General features: G+C 43.1%; 1 protein-coding gene across 2 annotated transcripts; it reads left to right on the forward strand.

Moving 5' to 3' along the window:
* Positions 1-1,724: 1,724 nt before the first annotated feature.
* Mtmr9 (myotubularin related protein 9) lies at positions 1,725-27,462 on the forward strand. 2 transcript variants are annotated; one of them, XM_034497564.2, is made up of 10 exons: positions 1,725-2,253; positions 3,659-3,767; positions 5,737-5,862; positions 9,025-9,198; positions 11,487-11,704; positions 14,730-14,891; positions 17,612-17,753; positions 19,177-19,397; positions 20,452-20,603; positions 23,020-27,462. In XM_034497564.2, exons 1-10 carry the CDS (start codon positions 2,072-2,074, stop codon positions 23,181-23,183), a joined length of 1,650 nt encoding a protein of 549 aa, XP_034353455.1. In that variant the 5' UTR covers positions 1,725-2,071; the 3' UTR covers positions 23,184-27,462. The 2 variants fall into 2 exon arrangements, with proteins under 2 accessions (XP_034353455.1, XP_076786974.1); XM_076930859.1 differs by having other exon boundaries at positions 2,129-2,253; positions 3,676-3,767.
* The last annotated feature ends 228 nt before the right edge of the window (positions 27,463-27,690 follow it).

Here is a 27,690-nt window from a genome sequence, read left to right on the forward strand (position 1 = left end):
GCCATCCTGTTTAATGGACTAAATCACTGAAACTGCAAGCCACCTTCAATTAAATGCTTTCTTTTCTAAGAGTTGCTGTGGTCATGGTGTCTCTTCACACGGAATGCTAAGGCACCCACTGTGCTATCTTTATAGTCCTTGAATAAATTCTCTGTATACTTTATGAATTTCATTATATTCTTGGCTTATCAGAATCCCGAGACCCTTATTTCTTGCCTGTTTGGAGGGTTAATATTTGACTACATCATTGGACTGGTTTAATACAAGCATTGCCTTTGAATTCTACTGCCACCTACTGCTTATGTAGAGAACTGCTCCTCGCTGTTTATTCATGTTTTATTCCTAGCTACTGAAGTTTGGTTTTCTCAACGCTGGTGAACTTTCTGCGCTTTCAACCTCAGTCGTTGTACTTTCCTAATGGTTTCTGGTATTTCATTATAACAACTCGGGAGATAATGATTTTTTTCTCTTGGCAAAAAAAAAAAAAACCAAATTTATGGCTTGATAGAAATAAAAGAAACATTTTTAAAACTTAATGATATAATGTTTTCATAATTTATTTTCAAGAAAACCAGAAGGGTTATAGAATCCCTGGAGGATTTCTATCTTCTAACATACCCTATATTGGACATTAAGGTGCATTTCTCGGTTCTTCCTTGCAAGTTTTTCCTTGGACATCTCCCATTCAGGGAGCCGCACCCTTCAAGGCTTTACTTTCGTGTTTTCTCTGTAAAAATTTCCATTATTTTGCAGATTAGAAGTAAGTTCTCCATTCCACAATTTGTAGTTAATATAATGAGTAATGTGAGGAAGGTAAAAAAAAAAAAAAAATCCAGTTTGAAAAATACCTTCCCATTACTTTGCCTCATTCCTTAACTCCACTGCTAGTTATTGGAATCGCAGGAGTGACTGAAGGAAGGTTTTTAGGAGACACAAGAACAAAAGCAAGGACAAACACTATGCAGTCTGGTCAGGTTCACCTTGCACACTCTGAAGTCACTCTCCTCACTACATGGTGAGAATTTTCACGGCTAGTAACGTAAAAGCAGACCAGAATGCAAACGTAACTCTTATTCTCGGAAAGAAGAGGGATAAAGTAAGAAGGGGGAAATTACAACAGTAAAACTCTGTCATTACAGTGTCCGTGAGCAGTTCAGCTAGACTGTACTAAGCCGGGATGCTATGAAGTCGTGACCAATATACCACGGTCTTTGATTTCAAGCTTTGCTACAGACTAACTGAGCTATCTCTGAAGTCACCAGAGTCTTCACAGGGCGAGGAATAATCAGTTTCTCTTTGCACCGTTTAGAATATGTTGCTCTTGGTTAAAGTCATGGCGCTCTCAAAAACTCTAAAGCATAGACAGCACCCTGCCAGACACCAAGATCACAACCACTGCTTCGATCCTACATTTGACATCTCTTCGTAACCAAACCATGACAATAGCTACCAGTTATAGCAAACGCCCAGAAGGGCCCTTGAGCTACACCACTCAAGCCGAGGTCCGCAGGACAGCGAAGTCTTCTCGTCCCGCCTTCTCCGATAAGGAATATTTGAAGGGCAAGGATTGCGCCGGTAGAAGGTGAAAGATTATTATTTTTTTTTTTTTTTTAGGAACATAAAGTCATTGTTTCTGGCTGTGTTCCACCGGATCTAACAAAGCAGCAACTTCCGGTCCGGCTCCTATGTCTTCCGAGTCTTGAGTACCTCTAATTCTGCACGGAGTTCCTGCCGGGTGCAGCGTCCAGTAGCTACTTCCGCCAGAAGTCACTAGCTTCTCGAGCTCGGATGCTGCCCCGACGCTGGGTCGGTCTCCTCCGCAGCCCACCCGTCAGAGGCCGGTGGCAGCGGAGAGTGCAGGGCCTGGCGTGAAGCCTTCTCTGCGGCCGAGTCCGGGCCAGTGGTGCGGAAGAGACTCCGGGAAGCGGCCAGGGCGGTGCCCGCAGTCCTTGACGCACCTGCCCAATAGGGGCGGGGCTCGACCGGAGCCCGCCCAACCGGGCGCTAGGTCTGCGGATTAACCGCCTTGCACCTACGGGAGTGGGTCTCCCTTCCCTAGGTTGCGTGAAACATGGAGTTCGCCGAGCTGATTAAGACCCCACGGGTGGACAATGTGGTGCTGCATCGGCCTTTCTACCCCGCCGTGGAAGGGACCCTGTGTCTGACAGGCCACCACCTGATCCTGTCTTCCCGGCAGGACAACACGGAGGAGCTCTGGCTCCTCCATTCAAATATCGACGCCATTGACAAACGGTGAGCGCCCACCACACCCAGGTCCGTGAGGAGCCTGGAACGGAACTGATGCTTTCAGGTGTTTTGGGCATCCTTGTTCAGCCAGCCAAATGAGCCGTCTGTGGCCTAGATCTGAAAGCCATCTGAACTAGCTACCCGGCATCCCCTGGCTAAGGTCTCAGAGTCACAGTGGTCTTATTGTCAGTGTTCTCCGTAAAATTTTTTTCTCTCATCACATATTTTTTTTAAATGTTCCTTGCCATCTCTCGAATTATCGGTTGTCAATTTCACTTCACAAAGTTATGATTGAGTACAATTTAAAGCCCCTCCCCCCAATTTTTAAATAGGCATGCTTACCTCTTTGCAGCCTCGGCCAGTCTTGAACTCCCGACTCTCCAGCCTCAGCCTCCCAAGTAAGTGCTGGAATTACAGTTGTGTATGTATAGGCTACTATGCCTGGCCATAGTACTTAACTGAGTACACTGTCATTATTCTTCCATATACACATTTTATTCTTTCCTTTAACAGTTTTAAGATCGGTAAGGTGCACATTTGTAATAGCCAATAGGGCAGGCCAATGCAGGTGGATGACAAATTTTACACCCCTGCTCATGTAAGGGAAGTTTATCATATTTCATCTTACTTATTTTCTGGAATGTTTACTTTCTACCGTGGGTAATCATCAGCCCTTAACATTATTCAGTTTTGTGTGTGAGTAAAGGACTGGCCCTAAAGGAAGTATGAACTAATCTTTATTTATTTTCCTACTCCATCACTTTAAATTTTTTATTTTTACTTATGTGTGTATGTGTGTACAAGAATGTACACATGAGTGCAATGTACACTTTTCCTGCCCCAGGAACCAGGAAAAGGTGTTGAATCTTATGGAGCTGGAGTTACAAGCAATTGTGAGCCACATGGTGTGAGTTCTGGGGACAGAGCTCAGATCTTTACCCGTGCTAGAGAGGGTCTCAGAGTCGAACAGTTATATATACTTTGCTCTGCACTTAATCTCTCTATCTCATCAGTATCCCTGTGTACTCTAGGCAGGAGAAGGCAAATTGCTTATCCAGTCCATTATGAAGTGTGTGTGAGTAACAACAGTACTTTCTACCACTTGACTGCATATTTTGGATGCTAAGATTTCTTCAGAGATTATTATGCCTTAAGATGATCTGAAGTGAAGTGTTACCAGCAGTTTGGGTGAAGAGGTTGCAGGTCATCCATCCATCCATCCATCCATCCATCCCAGCAGTGGGCTACTAGACTCCTCAGTTCATCTGTATTGCATAAGTATATTAAGTGGTCTCTCCTGCCTGCATGATAAAGGCTGCATCCCTGGCTCTCTATGTTCTGGTTCTCACCTACTCTCCTCACTTTTTTTTTTTTTTTTTTTTCCATTCTCATGATTTGTAATTTCTTACAGATTTGTGGGCTCTCTAGGTACTATCATCATAAAATGTAAAGATTTCCGAATAATTCAGTTGGATATTCCTGGAATGGAGGAGTGTTTAAATATAGCCAGTTCCATTGAGGTAAGTATTTTTCAGGCAAAAAAAAATTCTGATAGGAAAATGGCGATATTCTGATTCTGTACAGCCCTTGACACATGAGAATCATGTTTACTGTGCAAATCTTGATACTTTCCATGATGATGACAGTTTGTGAACTGTTTTTCTGTTTTACTGGATTTCTTGAAAGAACATCCTATGTAAAGTTCTAAGCCAATAAAACAAATACAGTGTAGCTAGAGTGTGGACAAGTTACAGTCAGTGGGCAGGTGTGAGCTTCCTGGGTGTCGTGTATCTTTGGAACCCTTGAACTCTGAGCAGTTCTCTTAATACTGTGATTGTTATAGTAGTGAAGTCCTGTTAGCATGGGGTTGTGTGTGACGTTCCTCACCTCTCACAGTTAGCCTCCAGCATCTTATAAAAGGAGGATACCATTACCTGCCTTTTAGTGATGTTGTAAGAATACGTTTGTGGGTATATGTAGAATGCTTAGTATACTACTTGGCAAATGGTTGCTGCCATTGCAGGACCCTTCTATGGCAACAGTGTTATTCTGAGACTTTGTGGTAGAAATAGCCACATCACATAAAGTTCACTGTCATACCATTTCTCAGCTTACCATTGCGCTGTATGTCAGAAGTATATTCATAGTGTTGTGTAACAGACTAAAGCAAGTGGTTGTCACCAACAGCTGTCATCTGTGACTTTAGCATATCTGCAAGTATATGTTTGTTTTCACCAGTTCATCTAAGGTATATCTGTTTATGCATATATATAAAAGCTTTGATATGGTTCTGGTCACACATAGAAACTTTGCTTAGATAGTTTAAGGCCTCACACTCCTTTTTCCTTCTTCTAACTATTTTGATCACTCCAATTTTTAAATTGCCTTATTTTAAATTGCTGCTGCTAAATTATATCAATTATATCAACTGACTCTGTTTAAAGTAATTTCCAGGTAATTATAGAGTCAAACTGATTTTATTTTCTTTCTGTGTAACTAACTTACTGGGCCTTATGTAAAAAATTTAAAAAGTGAGTTTAGCTCTTAAAAGGACAGAGAAAGCCTTAAATCTATAATTAGAATTTTGTTTGGCTTTAAACAAGGGGTAGAGGGTTCGGTGATGTGTTGTTAAGGAAATGACATACAAACCTTTCTGCTTTTGCCAAATTCTACTTGAAGAAATGAGCACATAAGTTGAATAGTGTGCTGTACATCGTTGTCACTTGGAAGTCTGATCTTGACTGAGCTTTACTACCAACATGAATGAGAAAGCAAATTGAGATGATGCTCCACTATTTGGAAGAAGGAATGCCTGGGGCTCACTTTGGTTGGGTGTAACTAGTGTAGCAAAGAGAAAGTACAATGCATTGACAATTGGCAGATCCCTTTAGGAAAGAGTGAGTGTGGATGCAGCTTCCTTCCACACGTGTGTCTGGTAAGAACTCAGTTTTATTATGTACCATGTACTGTTGTTGGCCTATTGGAGGCATAAGCCTGAAAAGTTTCTTCCATTGAACAAGACTGGGAGGCTACATGACTTAACCACTATGTAGCTGGGACCTGGAGCTTGAGGCTTCTAATACTTAGCAGCTGGCCAGAGTTGAGCATTCCTTTATATAGTAAGAATTAGGCATATCTTTTGAATTGTTTACAATGTTAGTTAATTACTAGATTTTTAGCTGAGACTTTACTAACTAATCTAGACCTCCTTATTTTCCAGTACCCAAAAATTCTTGGACTTTGTTAAATTGTATCAAAAAGCATTATTTCACTAGGCACAGACTGTCCTTGTGCTTGTTAAATTCGGGCAGCACTTGTTGAGTATTGGTGAGTGTGTCAGTGTCCTGTTAGATGATGAAGTGTGGATGCTGCACTCAGACTGGCTGCATGCAGAGACACGGCATTGTATTGGGCTCCATCATCATCAGATCCTACGTGCCGACTGCTGCGTTGTTAGATTTGTAGAAGCTTTTTCTTTCTGTCCTCTAGGCATTGTCCACTCTGGACTCGGTCACCCTGATGTACCCTTTCTTCTACCGACCCATGTTTGAAGTGATTGAAGATGGCTGGCATTCCTTCCTTCCTGAGCAAGAATTTGAGTTCTACTCCTCTGCTGTGAGTCAGCATTTGACATTGTGGGTGATAAGAACTAACACAACCCTTTTTTTACTTGTGAAAATTCTCCCTTCCCTTTAAAGACTAGTGAGGTGGGGTTGGGTTATTCATGTCTAAAGTTAAGAGTGTGTACTGACTGTTGGTTCAGCCTCTTTTGTTCTGGGCTGATTATTTTGTCTCTGTGTTAGTATATTTGCTGCAGCTGGTAATGCTTTTCCTTCTAGTAGATTAACATAGTCTAAGTGTTTTTAATTTTTTTAAGATTATATTTATATGCCGGGCAGTGGTGGCATATGCCTTTAATCCTAGCACTTGGGAGGCAGAGTCAGGTGAATTTCTGTGTTTGAGGCCAGCCTGGTCTACAAAGTGAGTTCCAGGACAGCCAGACCTATACAGAGAAACCCTGTCTTGAAAAACAAACAAACAAACAAACAAACAAACAAACACATTTGTAAATACTGTTTTAAAAATAAAAATAAAGCATTTTTTGCTTAAAGCTAACCTTGGCAGACTGCATTAATTAATAGGTGTCTCCTGAGTAACAACTTAGTATGTAATAGATTTTGACCCACTCTTCAAATATATTAAGTCCACAGTTGCCTAAGATGGCACTGGAGAACTCCCTCACTTGTTCATGAGCTACTGTGGGTTAATGCCTGGCCTGGCCTCCAAGGCCAACTGCAAAAACCAGGCTTTCTTTCTTGGCTGTTTGGCTTCTTTTTTTCTATCTTACTTTTATAAATGGTCACTTGGAAATCAAGAAGTAGAGATTAGAGAACTATGGCATTTGAAGAATGAAGATGCCCATGGTGGCAGAGGGAAGAAGAAAGGGATTTTTTGGTCTTGTAAAGTGAATACCATTGAATATGGTGAAAATATAGTTTACCCTAGAGCTTGTTTGAGAGATCTGTATGAAAGATGAAAAAGTTGGCAGGAGTCAGACTGCATGTTTTTAAAGGCATAGTGTGAGGGGAGCCATTTTAGACATCCTGGAGGACGTGTCTAAAGTAAGAAGGGAGCCAGGGTTTGAATCTGCTGAGAAGCAGGAAGAGCAGTTTGTAAGAAGCATCCTTCAAGTGTGTGGAAGCAGCAATCTGGAGGCTGTGCTCATAGCTTACCGCTCCTCCTGGGCTAGGAAGTAAGCATTAAGAGTGTGTGCTTCACAGAGTCAGGAATCAGGGCATGTTTATTTCTATGCAGTAATCCTGGAACATGACCAGCAAATGGTAGGGATTTGTTAAGTGAATAAAAGAATGTAAGAATTTATTTTATTTATAGAATGGGACAAGGGATCTTGTGTCTGCCATTAGAAACCCTTTGAGAAGGACAGGCATGCATCTTGATCTATAGACTTTGGAAAGCTGGGTTTTTCTGTTTTTTGTTCTGTTTGTAGGCACTTCTGCTTATCAGTTATGTCCCCCAACCCCATGCAATGTGATATTAAAAGAACAAAATATTTAAAATAGCTATAAGGAGACCTCATTAGTCTCATTTGGTGGCTTTGTTTATAGATCAGCATACTATGGCATTGATAGTTCAGAGCAGCTCACATTCTGACAGAAGCCCATATTCCTCTAGGGGGAAAAGCTAGTGGAAGGAGCCTGAGGCGATCAAAGATGCAGGGGAGCAGTGAGGAACCCTGAGAAGGAGCAGGCCTGAGAATGGGAACCTTGATATTGTGTGCAACCCAAATCTCTGGCTGTGAACAAAGTGAACATGGAGCTGAGCCACCATGCAGCACAGGCCTTGGAGTTCACAAAGCAGGCCAATGTCTAAGTGGGTCCTGGAGTTCACAAAGCAGGCCAAGGTCCAGATGGATACTAAACCAAGTTACCTCTGCACCAAACATGTCTGCTTTTACAGGGCCCATGATGCAACCAAAATTGAGTTAGAAATGTCACCCATTCTCCTGAGGAAAGAGTCAAGAAGCACTCAGCCTAAGATGACCCAGATGTTTGAAGGATTCTAAAGCAGTAGTTAAAACTGCTTAAGGAAGTGTGAGAAAGGGACCACAAAAATGGAAACAATACAATAATCAAGTGGGGGCTGGAGAGATGGCTCCGTGGTTAAGAGAGCTTGCTACTTTTCCAGAGGACCTGAGTTTGCCTCTAGCATCCTCATGGGGCAGCTTGTAACTGCCAGTAACTCCAGCTCTGCTAAGACCCATGGCCTCTTCCAGCCTCCATAGGCACATGCACACATGTACACACAGGCATATGTCCACACACATACAGTCTCTTGAGCATACATACACTAAGTAAACAAAATAAGTAAAAACTTTTGCAAAATGTTTGAAAATAGAAGAAAGTAATTAAAATTTTTATGAATTTGATCATGTAAAAGTTTCTGAGTCACATTTTATCCTAATTTTCTACTAACATAAGCCAGGGTTGATATGTATGATCAACTTGGATTTATAGGTACATATTAATGTTTGCACATGTCATTTGGGCTTTTAGCTATAAAGTGCAGTTCTACATTTTACACGCAGTTTTCATTTCTACTGTTTGATGATTTCCTGTCATGTGCTTCTAGAACATAGGAGCCGACTTAGAAATGATCTCATGACACATAAGGGCTTTCCAGTGGTATCTCCTTGTTATCATAAAAAAGATGAGCCTGTCTCACTGCATTCTTCTCTTCTAAATAGCAGAAGGACCAAAGGATTTGCTCTGGCTAATGTCTCTGCAGTAGAGCATTTTGTAATGAGAGTCTGTTGGTAGGGTGTTAAGGTCACTATAATCCAAGCAGTGCCCAGAAAGAGGTGAATGGGCTGATGTTGGGCACCAAAACTGCAGATATACTTGGCATATTTAACTGAGGGGCAAGAACTGTCTTAAACCTTTGCCAGGCTGTCTTGTAAAATGGAGAACTTAGGCTGTGCTGTCTGTGTCATTGTTAAACTGAGAGAGAAGCTTCAAATACAATAGGTGTATTTGGTATAGGCAAGAAGTTCTAGGGACACTGATCACTAGTCTTTCCAGAGCTATTGAACCTGGTGTGAAAGTGACTTTTTTTCCTCTATAGGCCTTGAGTATGGGCTAGATGTCCAGATTCCCTGCTGAATGGCTTCCCTAGAAATCATTTCCAAAGACTTTAAATCTTAGATGCTCTATGACACTGATTTGGTTGCTAAACTTTGAAGTGCTGTGTGTTTTTCAGACCAGTGAATGGAGACTGAGCTATGTCAATAAGGAATTTTCCATCTGCCCTTCCTACCCACCAACTGTCATTGTGCCCAAGTCCATCGATGACGAAGCACTTCGGAAGGTGGCAGCCTTCCGTCATGGGGGGCGCTTCCCAGTCCTGAGCTATTATCATAAAAAGAATGGCATGGTGAGTATGAGGGGCTGCTCTGCTGGCAGGAGTGGTCTGGGGTGGGTGAGTTCCTTTGCTTACCAGTGATCTCTTCTCTATGTGGCTTTCGACTGAAGTCATTGGCCAGATTGTGCCTACTGATACATCCTTCTTTTAAACTGCAGGGTGCCAGGAGTGGGGTGTTTCCTGAGGAGGACATACTAAATTCTTTCAGTACTGTTCAGCTTTAGAAAGGTTGGATTTATCTTCACAGTGTGAAGGAAACTGCTTATTTACTGCTTGCTGCAATAGAAAATCTGGGATTGGGTAGGCTGTTCAGTCTGATGGAGTGGCACCAGTGCTGCATCGTAGAACCTCAGCATGGTTATTATGGACAGGACATGGGAGGGCTCAGCTAGTCTAGGTGAGAGGTCTCTAAGCTAGCAGGCTCTGCACTTTTTAGTTTTGCATACACTGTCAACATTTACACTTAGAAGGTTGTGTCGTTTCTCTGACCTGACCTTGGGCAGGACTTTGGCCATTTCCCATGGGTCTGTGGCAATGGTCTTTGACACATGGCCTACTCACATCAACAAGAAACTTCACTCAGGGCTTCCTAGGTTCCTCACAGGGGATGCAGCAGTCTAAAGCTTGCCCTGTGTGAGCTTTCCAGATTGCTTTCTGCTCTCTCCCCTCCCCTCTTCTTCTCTCCCTTCTTCCCTTCCCCCCTTTTTTTCCTCCTCCCCCCTCAATGTTTTTGAGACAGGATTTCTATGTTTAGCCCCGGCAGGCCTGGAACTCTCTCTGTAGACTAGGCTGGCCTCAAACTCACAGAGGTCCACCTACCTCTGCCTCTTGAGTGCTAGGATTCAAGGTGGGTACTACCATGTCTGGCCCTTTCTCCTCTCTTGATTTGCTTCTTATTCTGCAGCCTGTATTAAATTAGACAGTTATGCTTATCTTTAGGTTTCATAAGCTCCTGCAGTTCCAAATAAAAGAAAGGCCCAGGGAATGCATGTAACAGCTGCATTGGTGAGGGCCTCAGGTGGGTGGGTGCAACAAAGCAAGAAAGCTTGTGTGGGTTTCAGATGTCACAGCTTTAGATTTAGGGTGTACAGAGATCAGAGATTGACAAAACCTAATGGTGCATCCCTCAGGGTTTTCTTTGTAGTTACCAGGCTATTGGGTCAGATCCAGAGATGGGCAACTGCTGTGGAGAAACAAGTTAATGGAGGAAGGACATGCACTGGCTCACAGATTCCATGTTTTAGTCCCCACCCTCTGTCTCCACTGCTTTGGGCTTGTGGTGAGGTAGAATGCCATGGTGGAGGGAGTGTGGGGAGAAAGAGGCTTCTGACCTTAGCAGAGAGAGACAGGAAGAAGGGATCAGGGGCAGGGCTATCCCCTAAACACATCTCTAGATACCTGTTTACTCCAGCCAGGCCCACCTCCTAACATTTCCTCTACCTCCCAAAAACTTAATCACAAACTGCTGCAGGCCGGGTTGAGCTGTTTCCCTGTTTCTGAGCAGTGAGAACATGTGACGAAGGTTTTCCTGAGACAACTTCAATCCATCCCCCAGAAGAGATTGGATTAACAGGCACTGATTTCTTGAGAAAGGCTTAGGAAGCAAACCTTTCAAATACATAGATGGTAGTCTTCAGAGACAGGTAGTTTCAGAATAGGAAGAGGATACAGAGGACAGTAGAAGGTGAATAGTAGACAGGCAGCTTCAGAACACTGAAGATGATTCCCCACACAAGGATGCATGTTTTGTATTTTGTGTTTCTCTTTGTAATTCTTGCCTGCCAAGATCAGAGGTGAAGGTGAAGTTTACTCCAAGATTATGTTAGTCTGTCAGATAAAGTGATAGAGATATAAAGGGGGAAAGAACTTATGCACTTTATCTGATAGGGATATAAAGGGGGAAAGAACTTACGGATTTTATCCTGTGTCTAAGTGCTGGGGCATGACACTAAGAACCAGAAGGTGGAATTATCAAAGAGAAAGACATGGACTTCTGGTCGGGGTGGCGAAGGCAGTGGGCAGTTGGTTGGGGTAGAGAAGAATGTATATGCAGTCAGCTGGGTTGGTTTGTTACACAGATGAAGCCTCCCTGGACTAGGAACATAATTGTATTAAAGTGCAAGGCTTGTCTTTGTTTTTACAGTATTAACTGTTATTAATACATGCAGAGTTTTGTGTGTGGCACACTCATCAGAATCCATGACAGAGTGCCACAGATTGTTTTTGAGAGAATCCTGATCCAGCTCCTTCTCAGAAATTTCAGCTAACTGCTACTGAGTTGTTACCATGTGTGCTTCCAGGTGATTATGCGAAGTGGTCAGCCCCTGACTGGCACAAATGGACGAAGGTGCAAGGAAGATGAGAAGCTGATAAATGCCACCCTCAGGGCAGGAAAGCGTGGCTACCTTATTGATACCAGATCCCTAAATGTGGCCCAGCAAGCAAGAGCCAAAGGAGGTGGCTTTGAACAGGAGGCTCATTATCCCCAGTGGAGGCGGATTCACAAGTCCATTGAGAGGTAAGGAGTCAGGGTGATGGGACTCCCTGTAGGCTGATTGGAGAGGGTGATGCCCTGGCTGTTCAGAAATCACAGCCACTCTGAGTGACTGAGGGTCTGCAATAGGCCGGACAACTTATTGTGGGCTTCTCTGCCCCATCTGCTTTACTCAGGTTTGGTGGACAAGAATGCATGTTTGTCAGTGCATACAGCTCTCTCCTCATAGGGAATATGCGTGAGTTTATTCTTGAGCCAAATACAGTGACCCTGGCCCAGAAACACAGATTTGGGTTCCCTCAAAATGACATGTTCCAATGTGGAAGTAAGTTTATGAAGTTTTCATAGTTATAGTATGAAAGACATGAAGTAAGGCATTTTCCAGATACATTGATGAGAACATCAGGTAGGTGGGTTACATAAATGGGGGAACCATCATTTAGCAGGTCTCAGGTGCTGTCTGACAGCATTCTTAGCTTTTATGCCAGTGATTTGCCAAGTTAATGAATTCCAAGATTCTACCAGTGTGGAAAGGTTGGGTCAAACACAAGATGGGCAGAGTGGATGGCTCCTAAAGGACAAGAGATAACATCTGCAGCATTTCAGCTCCACAGTCACAACGTTCAAATCAGTCAGTCTTGTGTCTGTAACATAGGTGCGGCTATTTTCTGCAAACGTGAGTTCACATTATTGTGTGTGATGTGCTGTTTTGATTAGCTGTAGATTGTGAAATGATAAAGCAACATATCCGTCATCTCACCAACTTGTCTTTGGCAAGAATGTTTGTGTCTTCTCTGTCAGCAGTTTTCAAGTGGTCCTGTAACTGCTGTACCTGTATTCTGTAGAACCAGCCTCTCAGGTCCATGGCTTTCAGCATCCTAAATGAACTAAGCAGAGGGCCAAATATCAGTAAATGAAAGTGTTTTTTAAGCCAGAAGAGAAAGAAAAGAAGGTTCCTCATTCAGTCTATCATGGCTTTGGCAGTATTGGGACTTTTGGAAAGTCGTGAGACAAAAGCCAGAGCTTCATAGATTTAGTTGTCGGCTTGATAAGTCCGTTCCTGGGAGAGGACAGCTGGACTGCCTCCATTTTGGCATGGTGGAGTGTGTTGTCCAGGCCCACATGAGTTTTAGGATTGTCCTTTCTCTCTTTCTTGTGACTGTCATTACAGTTTTGTAGAGGGTTATATACAGTCTGTAGATTGATTTGGGTAGAACAGTACTCTACCCATTTTCCCAGGCCATGAACATGAGATCTCTTTCCACTGATTTGTGTCCACATTAGTTTCTTGAGCATTTTATAGCTTTTAGTGTACAGATCTTTTAGTCTTGAGTAAGTCACTCCCAAGTACTTTCTTCTTTATGTTGTTCCCTGAATGAGATTTTCTATTTCTTTTTGCATAGTTCACTGCTAGGACATAGAAATATGCCTCGCTGGCACTGGGGAGACAGCTCATGTCACATTGTCACATGTATTAACAGTTTGAGTTGTGTCTTTATGAATGAAAGTTGTGGTCCTTGGTGATGTTGCTTTAAATGTGTTGTTGAGTTCCATTTGCTAGTGTTTCAGTGGTTTTTACATCTGTGGTCACCATGGATATTGGCCAGTGATCTTCTCTTACTTGTCCTTGTCTGGCTTTGATATTAGAATTAGGCTGGTAGATAGATTCATGGCACCCTCTCCAGGCTTTTGGAAGACTGGCAGGATTGACATTTAGTTCTTTACGTGTTCAGTGGCCTGTGAAGCCTTCAAGACCTCGGCTTTTCTTTGCTGGCAGATTCTTGGTTTTCGTTACTGATTCAGTTTGTTGTAGTTGTTAACTCATTGTGTTGTTGATGTTTTTGTTTCTTCATGATTCCGTCTTAGTAGCTCTCTTTTCTCATTTTCTCATTTTTTAGGGTATTCAGTTTGTGGTACATAATTGCTCATAGAAGTCTACAATTCTTTTTTCTTTTTCCTTTTGAGGCAGGATGTATAACCCTGGCTGGCTTGGAATTCACTATATAGACAAGACTAGCCTCAGACTCACAGAGATCTGCCTGCCCTCATTGTTCAGTCCACCTGCCTGGATTACATAAAGGCCCTGCCACCATGCTACCCCTCTGCACCTTCCACTCCTAAGCTATCAGGTGCAGGGTCTCCTCCTGTGATGCTCATTAGATTACTTGAATTTGTGCTCTTTTAAAATTTGATTTAGCTAAAGAGTTTTCAATTTTAGCCAACTCACTTTTTGGTGTGTCAGTGTGTCAGTGTGTGTGTGTGTGTGTGTGTGTGTGTGTGTGTGTGTGTGTGTGTAGCAATTGAACACAAGGCTTGGGTATATTAAGCAAATGAGCTCCACCCAAGCCTTCATTGAACTGTGTAAGATAAGCAAAAACCCTCTCATGTTGAATAAGCACAGATGAGCCTTACTAGATAGCAATCTTTTTAAATTCAGCCCTGAGCTCTTACCGAGTGTCAGCTGTTGCCAGACTGGCAGAACAGATTTGCTACATATAATTATATCTTCCTACATAGAAGGTTTAGAGGTTCAGTCGCTCCTATTTCCTCCTTGTGTTTCCTCCACCTGCTTGCTTCTCCTTAAAAGAGGGATTTATGGGTTCTTCAGGGGGTAGCAGGTGTGGGGGCAGGGAGAGAAAGGGGTCTTAGAGCAGAACTGAATAGGATTTGTGCTGGTCGTGGGTATCACTGCTGAGACCTAGATTTGTAATCTAGATCATTTAGCAGCTGTAGGATCAGAGGTATAAGTTGCCCCAAGTCTTGGGATCAGATGGTCACAGGGCCTCTGCCCTCCCAGGTCAGCCAGCTGTGGCTTCATGGACTGGGCCCTCTCTGTTCATTCAGCAGGAACAGTTTGCCATGAGACATTGAAGCATCTTTGATAGTGCTAAAAGTCATTTTCAACCCTTACTCCTCAGTCTGCTGCACAGCAGTGTAAGTGTTCTGAATTGCTTTGCCACTGAATGCACCAGAGACATATTTGGGTTTGTTTCCTTTATCGTTCTGTTTTATCTGTCTCTCTCTGTAACTTTCTCTCTGGTTTTAACAGATACCATGTTCTTCAGGAGAGCCTAATCAAACTCGTGGAAGCATGTAATGAACAAACCCACAACATGGACCGATGGCTGGGCAAGTTGGAGGCCTCCAACTGGCTGACACACATCAAAGAGATTCTGACCACTGCCTGCCTGGCGGCCCAGTGCATTGACAGGTAGCATGTGCTTGACCTCCCTGGTTGGAACTCAGTGATAACCAGACATCATTCCTATCCAGACATGTGCATAGATCGCATTCAAGTCTGTTTTCACTCCTCAGCATCCAGATGGTGTTATCAGATACCAGATGGTGGGGTCTGCTTACAGTTACTGGTGATGATGTGTGGATCTGATATTAACTAGACCATGTCGGTTAAGTGACTGTGATTAATGTCTATGTAGATGCCTCTGATGACACAGTTTTTTAAGTATCACAGGTCTACTTTTTGTGTGTAATCCTTAAATTATGAATTTACCATAAGAAAGAATGAAAGGAAGTTTTCTTCACAGTATCAGTGGGTAATACTGTCACACAGTGTTGCTCTTCTCTCTCTTGTGCTGGATTTATTCTTCTAAAGCACTTGGTCTGGGTAGTTACTCCTGTCTCAGCTGGGAAATTTTGATGGTGGTTGTGCAGTTTGCCAAGTGATCTCGGTATTCACTCCATTAAAGGCTCCCAAGGCAGACTCAAGGCAGAAAAACAAGCAGAGGCAGGAGGATGTATAAATTGTTGCAGAAGCATAGAGCTTTTTAAAGAAGGGGATTCCCACTGAAGCCATAGGTAGGTATAAGTTGTCACTGCCTTCCTGATGGAGCTTTGAAATGGTAACTTGTTTGTTGCTTTCAAATTAAAGAAATACATTCTTCATTTTTTTTTCAAGGCTTGAGAGAAACTGGAGTGGGTTGCTTAAGATCTTGTGATAAAAGTTAGTAAACAGGGGATGGAGATCATAGCTACTGCTGCTTGTTTTGGGGGTAGATTAGGATTTAGCCAGTTAAGTGGGCCAAGAAGCCATCAGCTCAGAAGGGCATGCTACTGACATGGACATTTTTGTCTTATTTAGCCAAAGTCTACCAAATTACTCCTTATGAGGACAGAGCTCCCCCCGCCCCCCGCCCAGTGTCTTATGTATCCCAGCCTAGAACTTGCTTTGTAGCTGAGGATGACCTTAGATTTCTGATCATCTTTGTTTCCACTTTGGGACTGTAGGAGTTACACCACCATACTGTTTTGAGGGTAGAACCCAGGGCATTCTATGAACCCGGTAAGCACTACCTGCTGAGCCATGTCTCTAGTCTGGCTTCACCTCCATGTCTGCCTTTCCAGAAGTACTGACAGCACAGTGAGGGGAGGAGAAGCCCAGGGGTGGCTGCCTTCAACTCTCCAAGGGGTCCGTTTCAGATACATTGGGATTTACACCTCCATTAGAAACTGGCTTTGTAACTAATTGCTCAAAATGTAGAAATCAACCTTAAGTTCAGAATAGACAGCACTCACAGTTAAGAGATATATATTCAGTATATATGAAAGGCACAAAGTATCTGTTCAAACTCTGTAGCATAATTACTAGATTTTATTCTAACAGTGAGGTTATCTAACCTATGTCTTAGTGTTCTATTGCTATGAAGAGACACCATGACCACTGCAGCTCTTAAACAGGCAAACATTTAATTGGGGCTGGCTTACATACAGTTCAGAGGTTTGGTCCATTATCATCATACAGGGAGCACGACAGCATGCAGGCAGGCATGGTGCAGGAGAAGGAGCTGAGACTTCTACACCTAGATCCACAGGCAGCAAGGGGAGGCTGAGACACACTGTCCATACTCAAGCTTCTTAGACTTCAAAGCCCTCTCCCAGTGACCTACTTCCTCCAACAAGGACACAGCTACTCCAACAAGGACACACCTTCTAATAGTGCCATTACCTATGACCAAGCATTCAAATACATAAATCTATGGGGGCCATTCCTATTCAATCCACCATAGTCTACCATTGGTGGAGTCTGTTATTTGCATATTAAGAGCTCCAATATAACCCCACAGACAAGTACATCAACCATAGTATCATAAAATATATAGGACTAAGTAGATTATAATTTAGTCACTCAATGGAATATTATATATCCATTACTATAGCAGTGCTAAGCATGGCATAAAACTTAATGTTTACAGTAAAAGTAAAAATAGGAAATTGTCTTTTGTTATTACTATATGATATGCATGTACATGGGAAAATAATTTAGTAGATCCTAAGTAGAAAATAGTTTAGTAGATCCTAAATATAAAATGTCCTTTTTCCAAAAATGTCTTTACTGTGGTTTCAATACAAAGGGTGGAAGAAGGCAGGGTGTGATCTCTTTAGGATCCTGGGGTCCCAAGCACCTGGTGATTCATGGGCAGTGGTGTCGGCACCAGGCTTTAGAGAAGACACTTACGTGGTTTTGCTTTTTCCCACTTGTTTGTATCACAGAGTGTGGTTTAGAACTTGATTCTTGGTTCCATTACAGTTGGTGAAGGCTGATCAGGAGAGACTGAGTTCAAGGTTGGAAGAGTAATTTTAATGTGTGGTTATAAGTTTGGTGGGAACAGAGTTTGCTCAACCTCTAAGGCAGTGAAAGCAAGTACTTGCTGTGACAGGGACTGTCTGTGGTTTCATAAAGGCTTAGAAGGTCAGTTGAAGGGTGCTGTGAGATTTGTTGGCACAAAAGGATTCTTGCTATATGAAGTTTGAGATTCACCATAGTCTCATGTTTTCCCCAAGAGAAGTCTCATCTGCCCAGTGTCTCATTTAGACTCCGTATTCTACTGATGGTGCAGGTCGGACTGAAGCACACTCTACTGTGGAAATGTTCATTAAGGAGTTGTTCATCAGTGCTCTGGGTTTTCCTCTCAGGGAAGGTGCCTCAGTGTTGATTCATGGGACAGAAGGGACTGATTCCACACTGCAGGTGACTTCTCTGGCCCAGATCATCCTGGAACCGAGAAGCAGGACCATCCGAGGCTTTGAGGCCCTGATAGAGAGAGAGTGGCTGCAGGTGAGAACGTGGCTGGGAAAGAATGGGAGGGACTGCCAGTCACTGGGGTTTAAGTCTCAGTTGTAGTACTAACATTATGCATGAAATTTTGATTACTTAAAACTTTTTGTTTGTTTGTTTGTTTGTTTGTTTGTTTGTTTCGAGACAGGGTTTCTCTGTATAGCCCTGGCTGTCCTGGAACTCACTCTGTAGACCAGGCTGGCCTTGAACTCAGAAATCCGACTGCCTCTGCCTCCCAAGTGCTAGGATTAAAGGCGTATGCCACCACTGCCCGGGGAAACTTTTAAGTTGTATGTTTAATTTTCTGTGAGTCAGATAATCTACCTTCACCTAAATAAGAATTTAGACTTATCATTAGCTTCCAGTCTCTCAGTCTCCTATATTATTTGTTGAACTGGGCCTGCGTACATACACGTGAGCAGATGATCCACCAAAGAGCAGTGGTCCCATCCCAGCATCTCTGTTCATATGGCTCACACATGTGCAGGTTGAGCATCCCTAATGTGAAAATCCCCAATGTTCCAAAATGCTTACCTCTGACGGCCTGTGGTTACTGCAGTGGGAACGCAGGTGTGGAAGGAGACTGCACAGAACCACCCTTGGATAAACGCATGGATAAGGCATGCACTGTGAGGCTTATGTTCCATCCCCAAAATATCTCATATTGCACACACACTTTTCAGACTATGAAAAACACTGGAGCCAGAGTACTTCTGGTCCCAGTCAGACAAGGGATCTTCAACTTGTGTTTGTTACCTACCAGTGTGGGAAATAGAAAGACTGTTAAGCATACAAGGTTTTCCATGAGCTGAGTCGTCTTGATACAAATAACCAAGCAGGAGGGAGGTTGGGACTGTGACCACGAGACTGGACTTCCAGACAGTCTGCTTCTTGTCCATCCTGCTCCAGCCTACACTTCCTTTAAGATCCGAAGGTCATCACTTTCATAATGTATTTAAGAACAAAGCCTCCTTTCACACATGAAGTTGATTATTTCCTTAATGTCCTGTCATTGTCATCAGAGACTCTTATCATGTTCTTTTATTTCTCCCTAGGACACACCACTGCCCTGTAATGTTAGTGTAATGCTATATAATGACTGTTAGCAGACACACCTTGGGAGTAGTTGAAATCAAGTCTGCAAATTTTATAAATCTGTCATTACTTAAGCTTCACCTTGCATTTGATGTCTAAAGGACATTTTCAGTCCCCATGTTCATCCACTCACTACACAGCTTTACCAAAGGTTTAGAAATGATCATTTTTCTTAGTTGCAGAAGTTAGTCATTTTTAACCCCAAAACTCATCCAAGCAGGAACTACGTTGGCTTTATGGTATTCCAGTAAATACAATTGCCCTGTGATTGTGTGAACTGCTATTCTTGGGTGTACCATAATGTGGTCATTTCTGTCTCTTCCACTAGGCTGGTCACCCGTTCCAACAGCGCTGCGCACAGTCAGCCTACTGCAGCAGCAAGCAGAAGTGGGAGGCCCCCGTGTTTCTTCTCTTCCTGGACTGCGTGTGGCAGATCCTCCGGCAGTTCCCTTGCTCCTTTGAGTTTAATGAGCATTTCCTCATCATGCTCTTTGAACATGCTTATGCCTCACAGTTCGGAACATTCCTGGGCAACAATGAAAGTGAAAGGTGAGTGAGCTCACACCAGGGCACTTCCTAAAAGACATTGGGATTTGGGTGTGTGTGAGAAGGTAGAATCTGGGCTGGAGAGATGGCTCAGCAGTTAAGAGCACTGGCTGCTCTTCCAAAGTCCTGAGTTCAAGTCCCAGCACCCACATGGCGGCTCACAACCATCTGTAATAGGATCTGATACCCTGTTCTGGTGCATCTGAAGACAGCTATACTGTACTGATACATAGAATAAATAAATCTTTAAAAAGAAGGAGGAGGAGGAAGAGGAATCTGTAGTCAAATACAAATTAAATTACACAAGGTACAGACACTTTATGAGCCAGCGTGTGCTCGGTGAGAGGGATCCTAGGCTTTCTGCTGCTGGATTCAAATTAGCTGATGCACTGTTTAAAAACTTAGAGCAGGTTAGCCACTTTCCTGTTAGTGTCTTGATGTATGATTACAGTTTCATATATTTGGGAGACAAGTCATGATGTAACCAGGCATGCCCTCCTTCCTCTTCTGTAGTTTAGGAGAATAAGATGCAGGGAAATTAAGTGACTGTCTAGAGACAAACTGCTAAGCCATCAGAATTGTGGCCTGGGGGCTGGAGGAGGCTCAGCAGTGAAGAGCTCATACAGCTCGTGCAGAGGACCCACACTGTGCTGCTAGCACTCACTAGGTAGCTCACAGTGCCCTCTGAGGACAATTGCATCCATGTGACAACAGGTGGATACTCAAAAGTAAGACTTGGGGAATGAATCTTACAAATATAGCCTCAGTACAGGTCTTCTGGCTTCTGGTTTACCCGGGAATTGTCCCTGGGTCCTGAGTGACATTAAACTGTCCCTGTTCCCTGAGTGACAGTTCAGCCTAGCCACAGCCACTTACAGAAGGTTTAGGAGCTTCACAGCAGTTGCTTCTGACAGATATTTTCATCCTAAAGCATTTTGTTTCTCTACTAAGAGTCTTATTTGATGTCACATGGGGGTAGTGTAAGACCTGTTAGGATGACCACTTAAGGTGGTTGTTGGTCGTTAATGACTCTAATGGTCATTTTCTTCTTGAGCAGGTGTAAGTTGAAACTACAGCAGAAAACAATGTCTTTGTGGTCATGGGTCAATCGTCCCAATGAGCTGAGTAAATTCACCAATCCACTCTTTGAAGCCAACAACCTGGTCATCTGGCCTTCTGTAGCTCCACAGAGTCTCCAGCTGTGGGAAGGTAACTCCCCCACTGTGTGCAGAGATTTATATACTCCAAGCTGTGGCCTGAGCTGGCCTGGGGTCACATGCCACAGTAGTTGGTATTTGAAGATGGCCAGCTGGTGACCCACAGACCTGTGTATGGGTATTACTGTTTTCTCAGTATGGGCATGACAGCTGACTAACATGCCCTAATTAACAGGGATACTTTGACAGGAATGGTAGATGCTGGAACATGAACAAATTCTAAGTTCTTCTATCTGTTTCATTTCTTAAGCACCATTACAGTTAAATGAGTATTAAATGATGTCACATAGTCATTCTAGTAGGATCTGTAAGTCAGCACAAAACACCAGTGGGTGCTGCAGGTACCCCACTGTTCATATGGAGTAGCATTCATAATGTACTTCTAAGTGTGTTCTAAAACAGGTTCTTACATGTGTAATTTTTCACATGAAGCTAATCTCCTTAAAAGCAAAGCTTGGTTTTTTGGTTTTTGGTTTGTTTTTTTTTTAGAAAGACCAGATGTCACATAAAGTATATTAGGTGTTCATTCCACTGACACAGTAGATGTTCCATTCAATTTAGTCATCACTTTGAAGACGTGAGTGTGACCTCATGCATGTTTACACTAAGCACCATAGATACAGAAAGGCTGAAGTTCACCTAGGTTACTGTGCATGTCTATTGGCAGCTTCTGATTTGTGGTGCTCTTGGGATAGCTCATGTATACAAAATGACTTGCCCATCATATGGTGCTTTCTCTGTCTGGACTGCCTCTTGTTCCTCTTGGCATGTCTTCTGAGTGCATCCTCCTCTAGGTGCCTCCCTCCTTAGAGTGCAGGGAAACTCAATTCTTCTATCAGTGTCTAGGTTCCCTGAGCAGGCTCCTGTGATTTAAATCTGTGATGGGGCAGAACCTCTCTGCTTACTCTTTGGATTGTTGGAGACAGCCACAGGTCACAGAATAAGTAATTCCCTAATGAGAGATTGCCACTTTGCTTCCTTTGTAAAGATCTTGGGGCTGGTGAAGTAGTTCAGTGACAATCTGAGTTCTGTCCCCAGGACTCATTTGGTGGAAGTAGAGACCCTACTAGCTCTTGCAGCTTGTTCTCTGACTTACACACACATGTATATGTACACATGAACACATACACATATGCACACATCATCTGAATAAAATGTAATAAAAATTTTCAGTTTCTGAAGCAGTTTACTTAAAAGCCACTGTCATACTTAATCACTGAAATGAGAGGCCAGCTGTTGGAGACAAATGCCCAGTCCGGAGTGGGGCTCCAGAGATGAAGTGGTGGAGGAAACACAACTGCTGTGTGCTTACATCCTAAGAGGCACTCATAGTAAGTTTTAATTGAAGAATAGTAGACAGTGTAGTTGTGGAATAGAAATATGAGCCAGATTTCTCTAAGCATTTGGCCTCCATGTCTGTGAAGTTCACATGCACAGACAGAACCAGTCGTGGATTAGAAATTTCAAAAAGTTTGTCCTGTGGTAGGTCTCGTTCACATTCTCTAAGCAGCACAGTACCATGAGTGTCTACAGTGTCCACATTGAGTAAGACAGACATCCTGAGATGCTTGTGTGCATAGGTTAGAAGCAAACACTGTCATTTGATGTAAAGGATTCAGCATCCAAGAATGTGATACCCAGGAGTGATTCTGGAACCAGTCACCAGAGATGACAAGTACCCCTCAGTCCACAGTGAGCCAGTGGTTGTTGTCTGAGGAGAGGAGCAGTTCCCTGTGGAACTGGACGATGACTGACGGTGTAGAGTGATGTGAGTTACACATGGTGAGGTGTAAGTAACAGCCTGTGCCTCTGATGCTACCACCACTATCACTATCCCAGTGAGAATGCTTTCACTCATGCAGGCAAATTTCACAGATCAAGTAGAAGTCTGCAGTTGTAAAATGGGTGACTTAGGTTATGAAAGTAAAGACTTTGTGGCACTGTAAGTTACCAGCTTATTTTCATGAGCATATAAAAAGAGTGTTTCTGGTTGTAACCTATGGACACCTATCTCTATGACAACTGCAGTTCTTTGTTACTGTGTGGATTCTTTCAGTAACTGAAGACTCTGTGTAGTTTAGAGTATCATGAAACACAGGGTGAGCCATGTGTATGGTGCGTGCCTGGAATCCTAGCTGCTTCGAGGCTGAGACAAGAGGATCACAAGTTTCAGGCTAGCTTGGGCCATTTAGTGAGACCTGTTTCTCAAAATCAGGAAGGGCCATCATTCCATAGTAGAGTATTTATCTGTCATGTGTAAGGTCCTGGGTTCCATCTCTAGTGTTGCAAAACAAAAATCTAAACAAATACATGAGTTGTGGGAAACTGTACAGTAGTGCATGGGGTTACCAGAGACACAGTACTTACCTGAATATCCTACTCCCGTTTTTCATTCCCGGATTCTACAGGAATCTTCCTACGCTGGAGCAGATCTTCTAAGTATCTGGACGAAGCGTATGAGGAAATGGTGAACATCATTGAATATAACAAGGAGTTACAAGCCAAGGTCAATGTCCTGAGAAGGCAGTTGGCTGAATTGGAAACAGAGGATGGGCTACGAGAGAGTCCTTGAAAGATCTCCTGCCTGTCCTGAGGACTGTTTAGGCCTGAGTCCGTCTCTCCCTCTGTTTGCCCTTCACTTCATGTACACGGTAGCCTTGAACTTGGCTGTAGGTGTGGGATCCCTGTATTGGTATGGCCTTCTAAGCACTTCGAGGTGGAAGTCACTAACACAGAGATATGGCCTGTTAGGCCCTTCACTTTGGGAGCAGGAGGTGCTATCACCTCACTACCCGTATGACACCTATGCCCTATGCTGTTCTCCATCATCAGTTTCTGAACAGTGGTCCAGACTAGTTAAGAGTCATCCACAACATGGGCCAGGCTGGCATTCAAGTATAGAGGTGGATATGGTTGAGAAGTCAGAATTGTATGTTTCCCATGTCATCTTACCCCTATCCTCCACTCCCAGCTATAAAATGATCATTCTTTTTAAAAACAGTTTTGGACTTAAAAAAGCCTGTTTTGTCAAGGAGGAAAATCAGAATAGTTATTTGCGATAAATCTTTGTACAGGGGCAACAGGCGTGGTCCTCTGATAACTTCATTAAGAAAAGATAAATTTGCAAGTAGACACTAAAAGTGTGTGCCCTAGAGAACTGAAGTAGGAATTCCTTACTGGTAGCCATGTGCTACCTTTGCACAGGCTTTTCGGGTTTCTGACCATACATACAAAATGGACTTTGAGCCATGAGTGTGAATGAAGCCATAGCTTGAATAGAATTCACTTTTTAGAACTATACAGCACAGACAGCATCTGTGACCTTCTTATGTCGGAGTTCTTATTGCACTGGTTGGTATTTACCTCCATGTGACTTATTTTACTTTTAAGTATTTTAAGAGTTGACTTGTGCCACAACTAGACTTTGATGTCAGTGCAAGCCGTTTGTAAACCCGTCTCGGTGTTAGGCAAACAGGATGGCACTGGAGTTGGAAGCTAGGAAAGTGACACAGCTGCTTGAGACCTTGCTGTGTCAGAAGCAGGGGTGCAGTGGTGCAGACAGCTGAGTGCATGCCGGTGGCTTGGTGCTTTCCAGCTGTCTGGCTCATGGCAGTTGACAACTGCTTGTTATTGCAAATGCTGTCATTTCTAGAAGAGAATACTTGCAGAATAAGTTTTAAAGCCATGTCAACTCCATCTATATATATCATTTCCCTGACCCCTCTTTGAGTTGTGTATCAAGGCGAAAATAGAATCGCTGCAGGTGTCACCTCTCTAATCCTAGCACTAGGAAGACTGAGGCAGGAGGATTTAAGTTAAGGAGGATTTAAGCCATCCCTGAGCTATGATGTATAGTGGGTTCCTGGCTAGCCTACCTATTGAGTGAGGCTAAGACTCCAGCAGGGTATGTGGGCCCTGCCAAGGCACTGCTTTCCATCTCCAGCCGCCCTGCCTCCTCTTCCTTCCTCCTTCCTTCCACCTTGGCAAAGGTCAGGCACCAATCAGCAGTCCCAGTTCTGCTTATGGATTTGCCCACTGCCACCTCCAAGCTAGGCTCTACTCTTGACCTACTCTTTGACTTATTGAGGAGTGGAGCACACACAGGCTGTCATTCTGAAGGCCTGTTTTCATGAATTTCAAAGAAGAAATTGCCTGGATTTCTTGGGGCTCAGTCACTAGCCCCATCATTCTTCTGCCCTACAGGTTTTCTCCTATTTTTTGTCTCAGCCATGTGTAAAGGAGTCCTCAACTTCTCAGCTGATCCATAAGAAAAACCATCAAGAGATTTTTTTTCCTTTGTAGTTCTTAAAAAGTGATTCCCACTGTTGTGGACCAGCCTTAAGGCTTCTGTGCACAGAGATGTGGGGGATTTCTTATGTTTGGTCAGGAGAGCTCTGCTGCACCCATTGTGCCTGTCTTCTTTATGACACCCCTGTGCATCCCCGAGTCATAACTCCTGTATTCCAGTTCCTTTGCCATTTTCTGTTTCCCATGAAAACAGTCATCACTGTTTGACAAGCTTGTATTTAGTATTTATTTATAAGTAGAGATTATCTAAATATTAGCTTTAAAAGCAAACCTTGGTATCGTTCCATTTTCCAAGGGCCGGTTTCCTAAACTCAAGAACTCGGTTAAACACAGGTGTTATCACTGAGTTGGAGTTTTATGGCGTAACACTGTCTGTATCCTTCCCTTGGATGCAATGAATAAATACAGCAGTTGCACTCAGGAACCTGGGTCACTGTGATGCTGAGTTGCCTGAATGACCATGGCTCTAAAACCTCTGGTGAAAATGGAGGAACAGTTCATGAGCAAGTGAGGCTGTGTAGGACCCAGTAATCACGTGACCCCTCAGGTCCCCTCACACCCACAGTCTCTTCTTACATCTGAGGGGGATTTCACAGTGTAGGCCACAGACTCTGTGGGAAAGTCTCGGAGGCCATGGCCCTCCTTTATCAGCAGTGCAAGGATGCTTAGGTTTAAGTCCATGACTTTTTGAAAATCAGAAAACCAGAGTTACTTGATCATCTAAGAAGCCTGATAATTCTTTGTTGGTAAGACTTCACAGTGACATCAGTAATTTTTTTATTGTATGCAATGAAGAGAAAAGCAGAAACAATAAAATCCAAATGATCTTAACACACATTTAGTTTAAGGAAAAATTAGAATATCAAAAGACAAAAATTTAGTGTAATTTTTTTCACCAAATATGGGACGATGGTAGCAGATAAGCACCTGAAAATTCTATATCCAGGGTCTGAAACTCTTTGAATTTGAGGTCTGACACAGTTGGGCCTTACTGCTGCATTGCATTTTTGAAAAATGAGGTTTAGTGGAATTTTATCCTTTAATTTGGGCAGGATTTGGTGTGTGTTAATGAAGTCAGTATCACACGAAAGATTTGACCAGAATTTAATCTCCCAATATGAAAACTGGGGCAGAGCGTTTGTCCATATCTCAGTTCTTAGAGTGGCCACTGGGAAGGGCCTGGTTTGGGGTGGAGCCATTGTCACTGTTAGGCTTGCTTATGGGAGTTCATATGAAGCTGAGGCCTTAAGGCTTGTCCACACAGATGCTAGTGACAACTGTGTGAGGGCGGTGAACACTCTAGTCCCACCCCCACCTGATTCTGGAAGCTTTGACCTTCACCAACAGAGGATGCCATTGGGCACATCTGGTACAGATTATAGCAGAGGTTCTCATTGTATCTCAAGATGGCTTCCTTGCAATGTTGGCCCAAAGACAGCACTGGCTCCAGAGCTGGGACATCCATCATCTCAACAGAGAGTCTGAAGAGACTGGTTTCTCCATTTGTATTTATTGGCAGATGGTACAGTGTGCAAAATATCTTTTCTACTATAAGTTTCCAAATTTTTATTCTAATAAATGTGGTTCTGCTTTCACTCTGTCTCATAATCCACTGTCCACAGCAGCTGTTTCCTTTGCTCAGCCATCCCAGAGGAAACCCGAGATTGTAGGACTAGGTTGTAAGCTTCTGAGCCCATCTGACTCTTAAGATGAACAGCCTTGCAGAAGTGCAAAGTTTGCATGTAGTGAGCAGTCGGAGCTCCCTGTGGGTACCGAACTGTCCTCATGGAGCCAGCTTTGAGAGCCTTTCTCCTTAGCCTCCTACAGTCAAGCCTGTGACTTGTGATAAGGTGGCATTGTGCAGCACTGCTGGCCGCTGTTGTGTTGAGACATTGGCTCCACTTTAAACCGCAAGACTTGGGGAAGGTGGGGTATTCCCACAAGTGTACCTAGAACCTGTTGCTTAGTCCTTAGAGATTTGCTAGAGTTACATTAAAAATAATTTTACTTGCACAACTTAATTTAGAAAAAGAATGTGTATTTCTTCAATAGCCGAGCATAAGGATTGCACCCTGTGTTTCAGTGTGGCTCTTTGGATGGAAATGCACTATCATTCGTGTCTTAAACAATAAAGTTGCACTGTGTGGCAAAACGTGAGTGAAATGTATGCTTTGCTGAAACTTGAGAATGCTGTACAGAATAGTTTTTGTATTGTATGTCTCTCTGTGCACGTTTGTGTGCACACATATACTCTTAGGGAAACTTCGAAGTGTTTGAAAGTCTGCACAACATTTTACCTGTAGTAACATTTCTACATGCAGTGTTCAGTTAGTAATGAGTTGATTTATGTCATGTAACTGGAGCCAGTCCCCCTGAGTTGGTTTGTCACTTGGTGTATGACATTGAGGAACAGCCTCTTGAGTGTGATATTGTTTGCTGCATAGTATTTTTGTGTCATGTTCTCCCTCTGCCTCAGAGGACTGTTATGTAGATGCTGGTGTTAAATTTCTTGACAGTAGTAATAAAATTAGATTGGATTCAAATGTTGCTGTATTGAATCTGATTTTACCATCTCTGAAAAATTTGTGAGGGCTTTTGGTTCTGTTTCAGTTGAAATTGCCTTATTTCTATTGTTATTGTTATTGCTATTGTTATTATCATCATTATTTTATATGGCTGTTTTGCCTGCATGTATGCCTGTGTACTACATGCATACAGTCTCCAAGGAGACCAGAGAGAGCATGAGAGCCCCTGGGACTTGAGGTACAAGC

The sequence above is a fragment of the Arvicanthis niloticus genome, chromosome 3 (assembly GCF_011762505.2).
Source record: "Arvicanthis niloticus isolate mArvNil1 chromosome 3, mArvNil1.pat.X, whole genome shotgun sequence".
NCBI lineage: Eukaryota > Metazoa > Chordata > Mammalia > Rodentia > Muridae > Arvicanthis > Arvicanthis niloticus.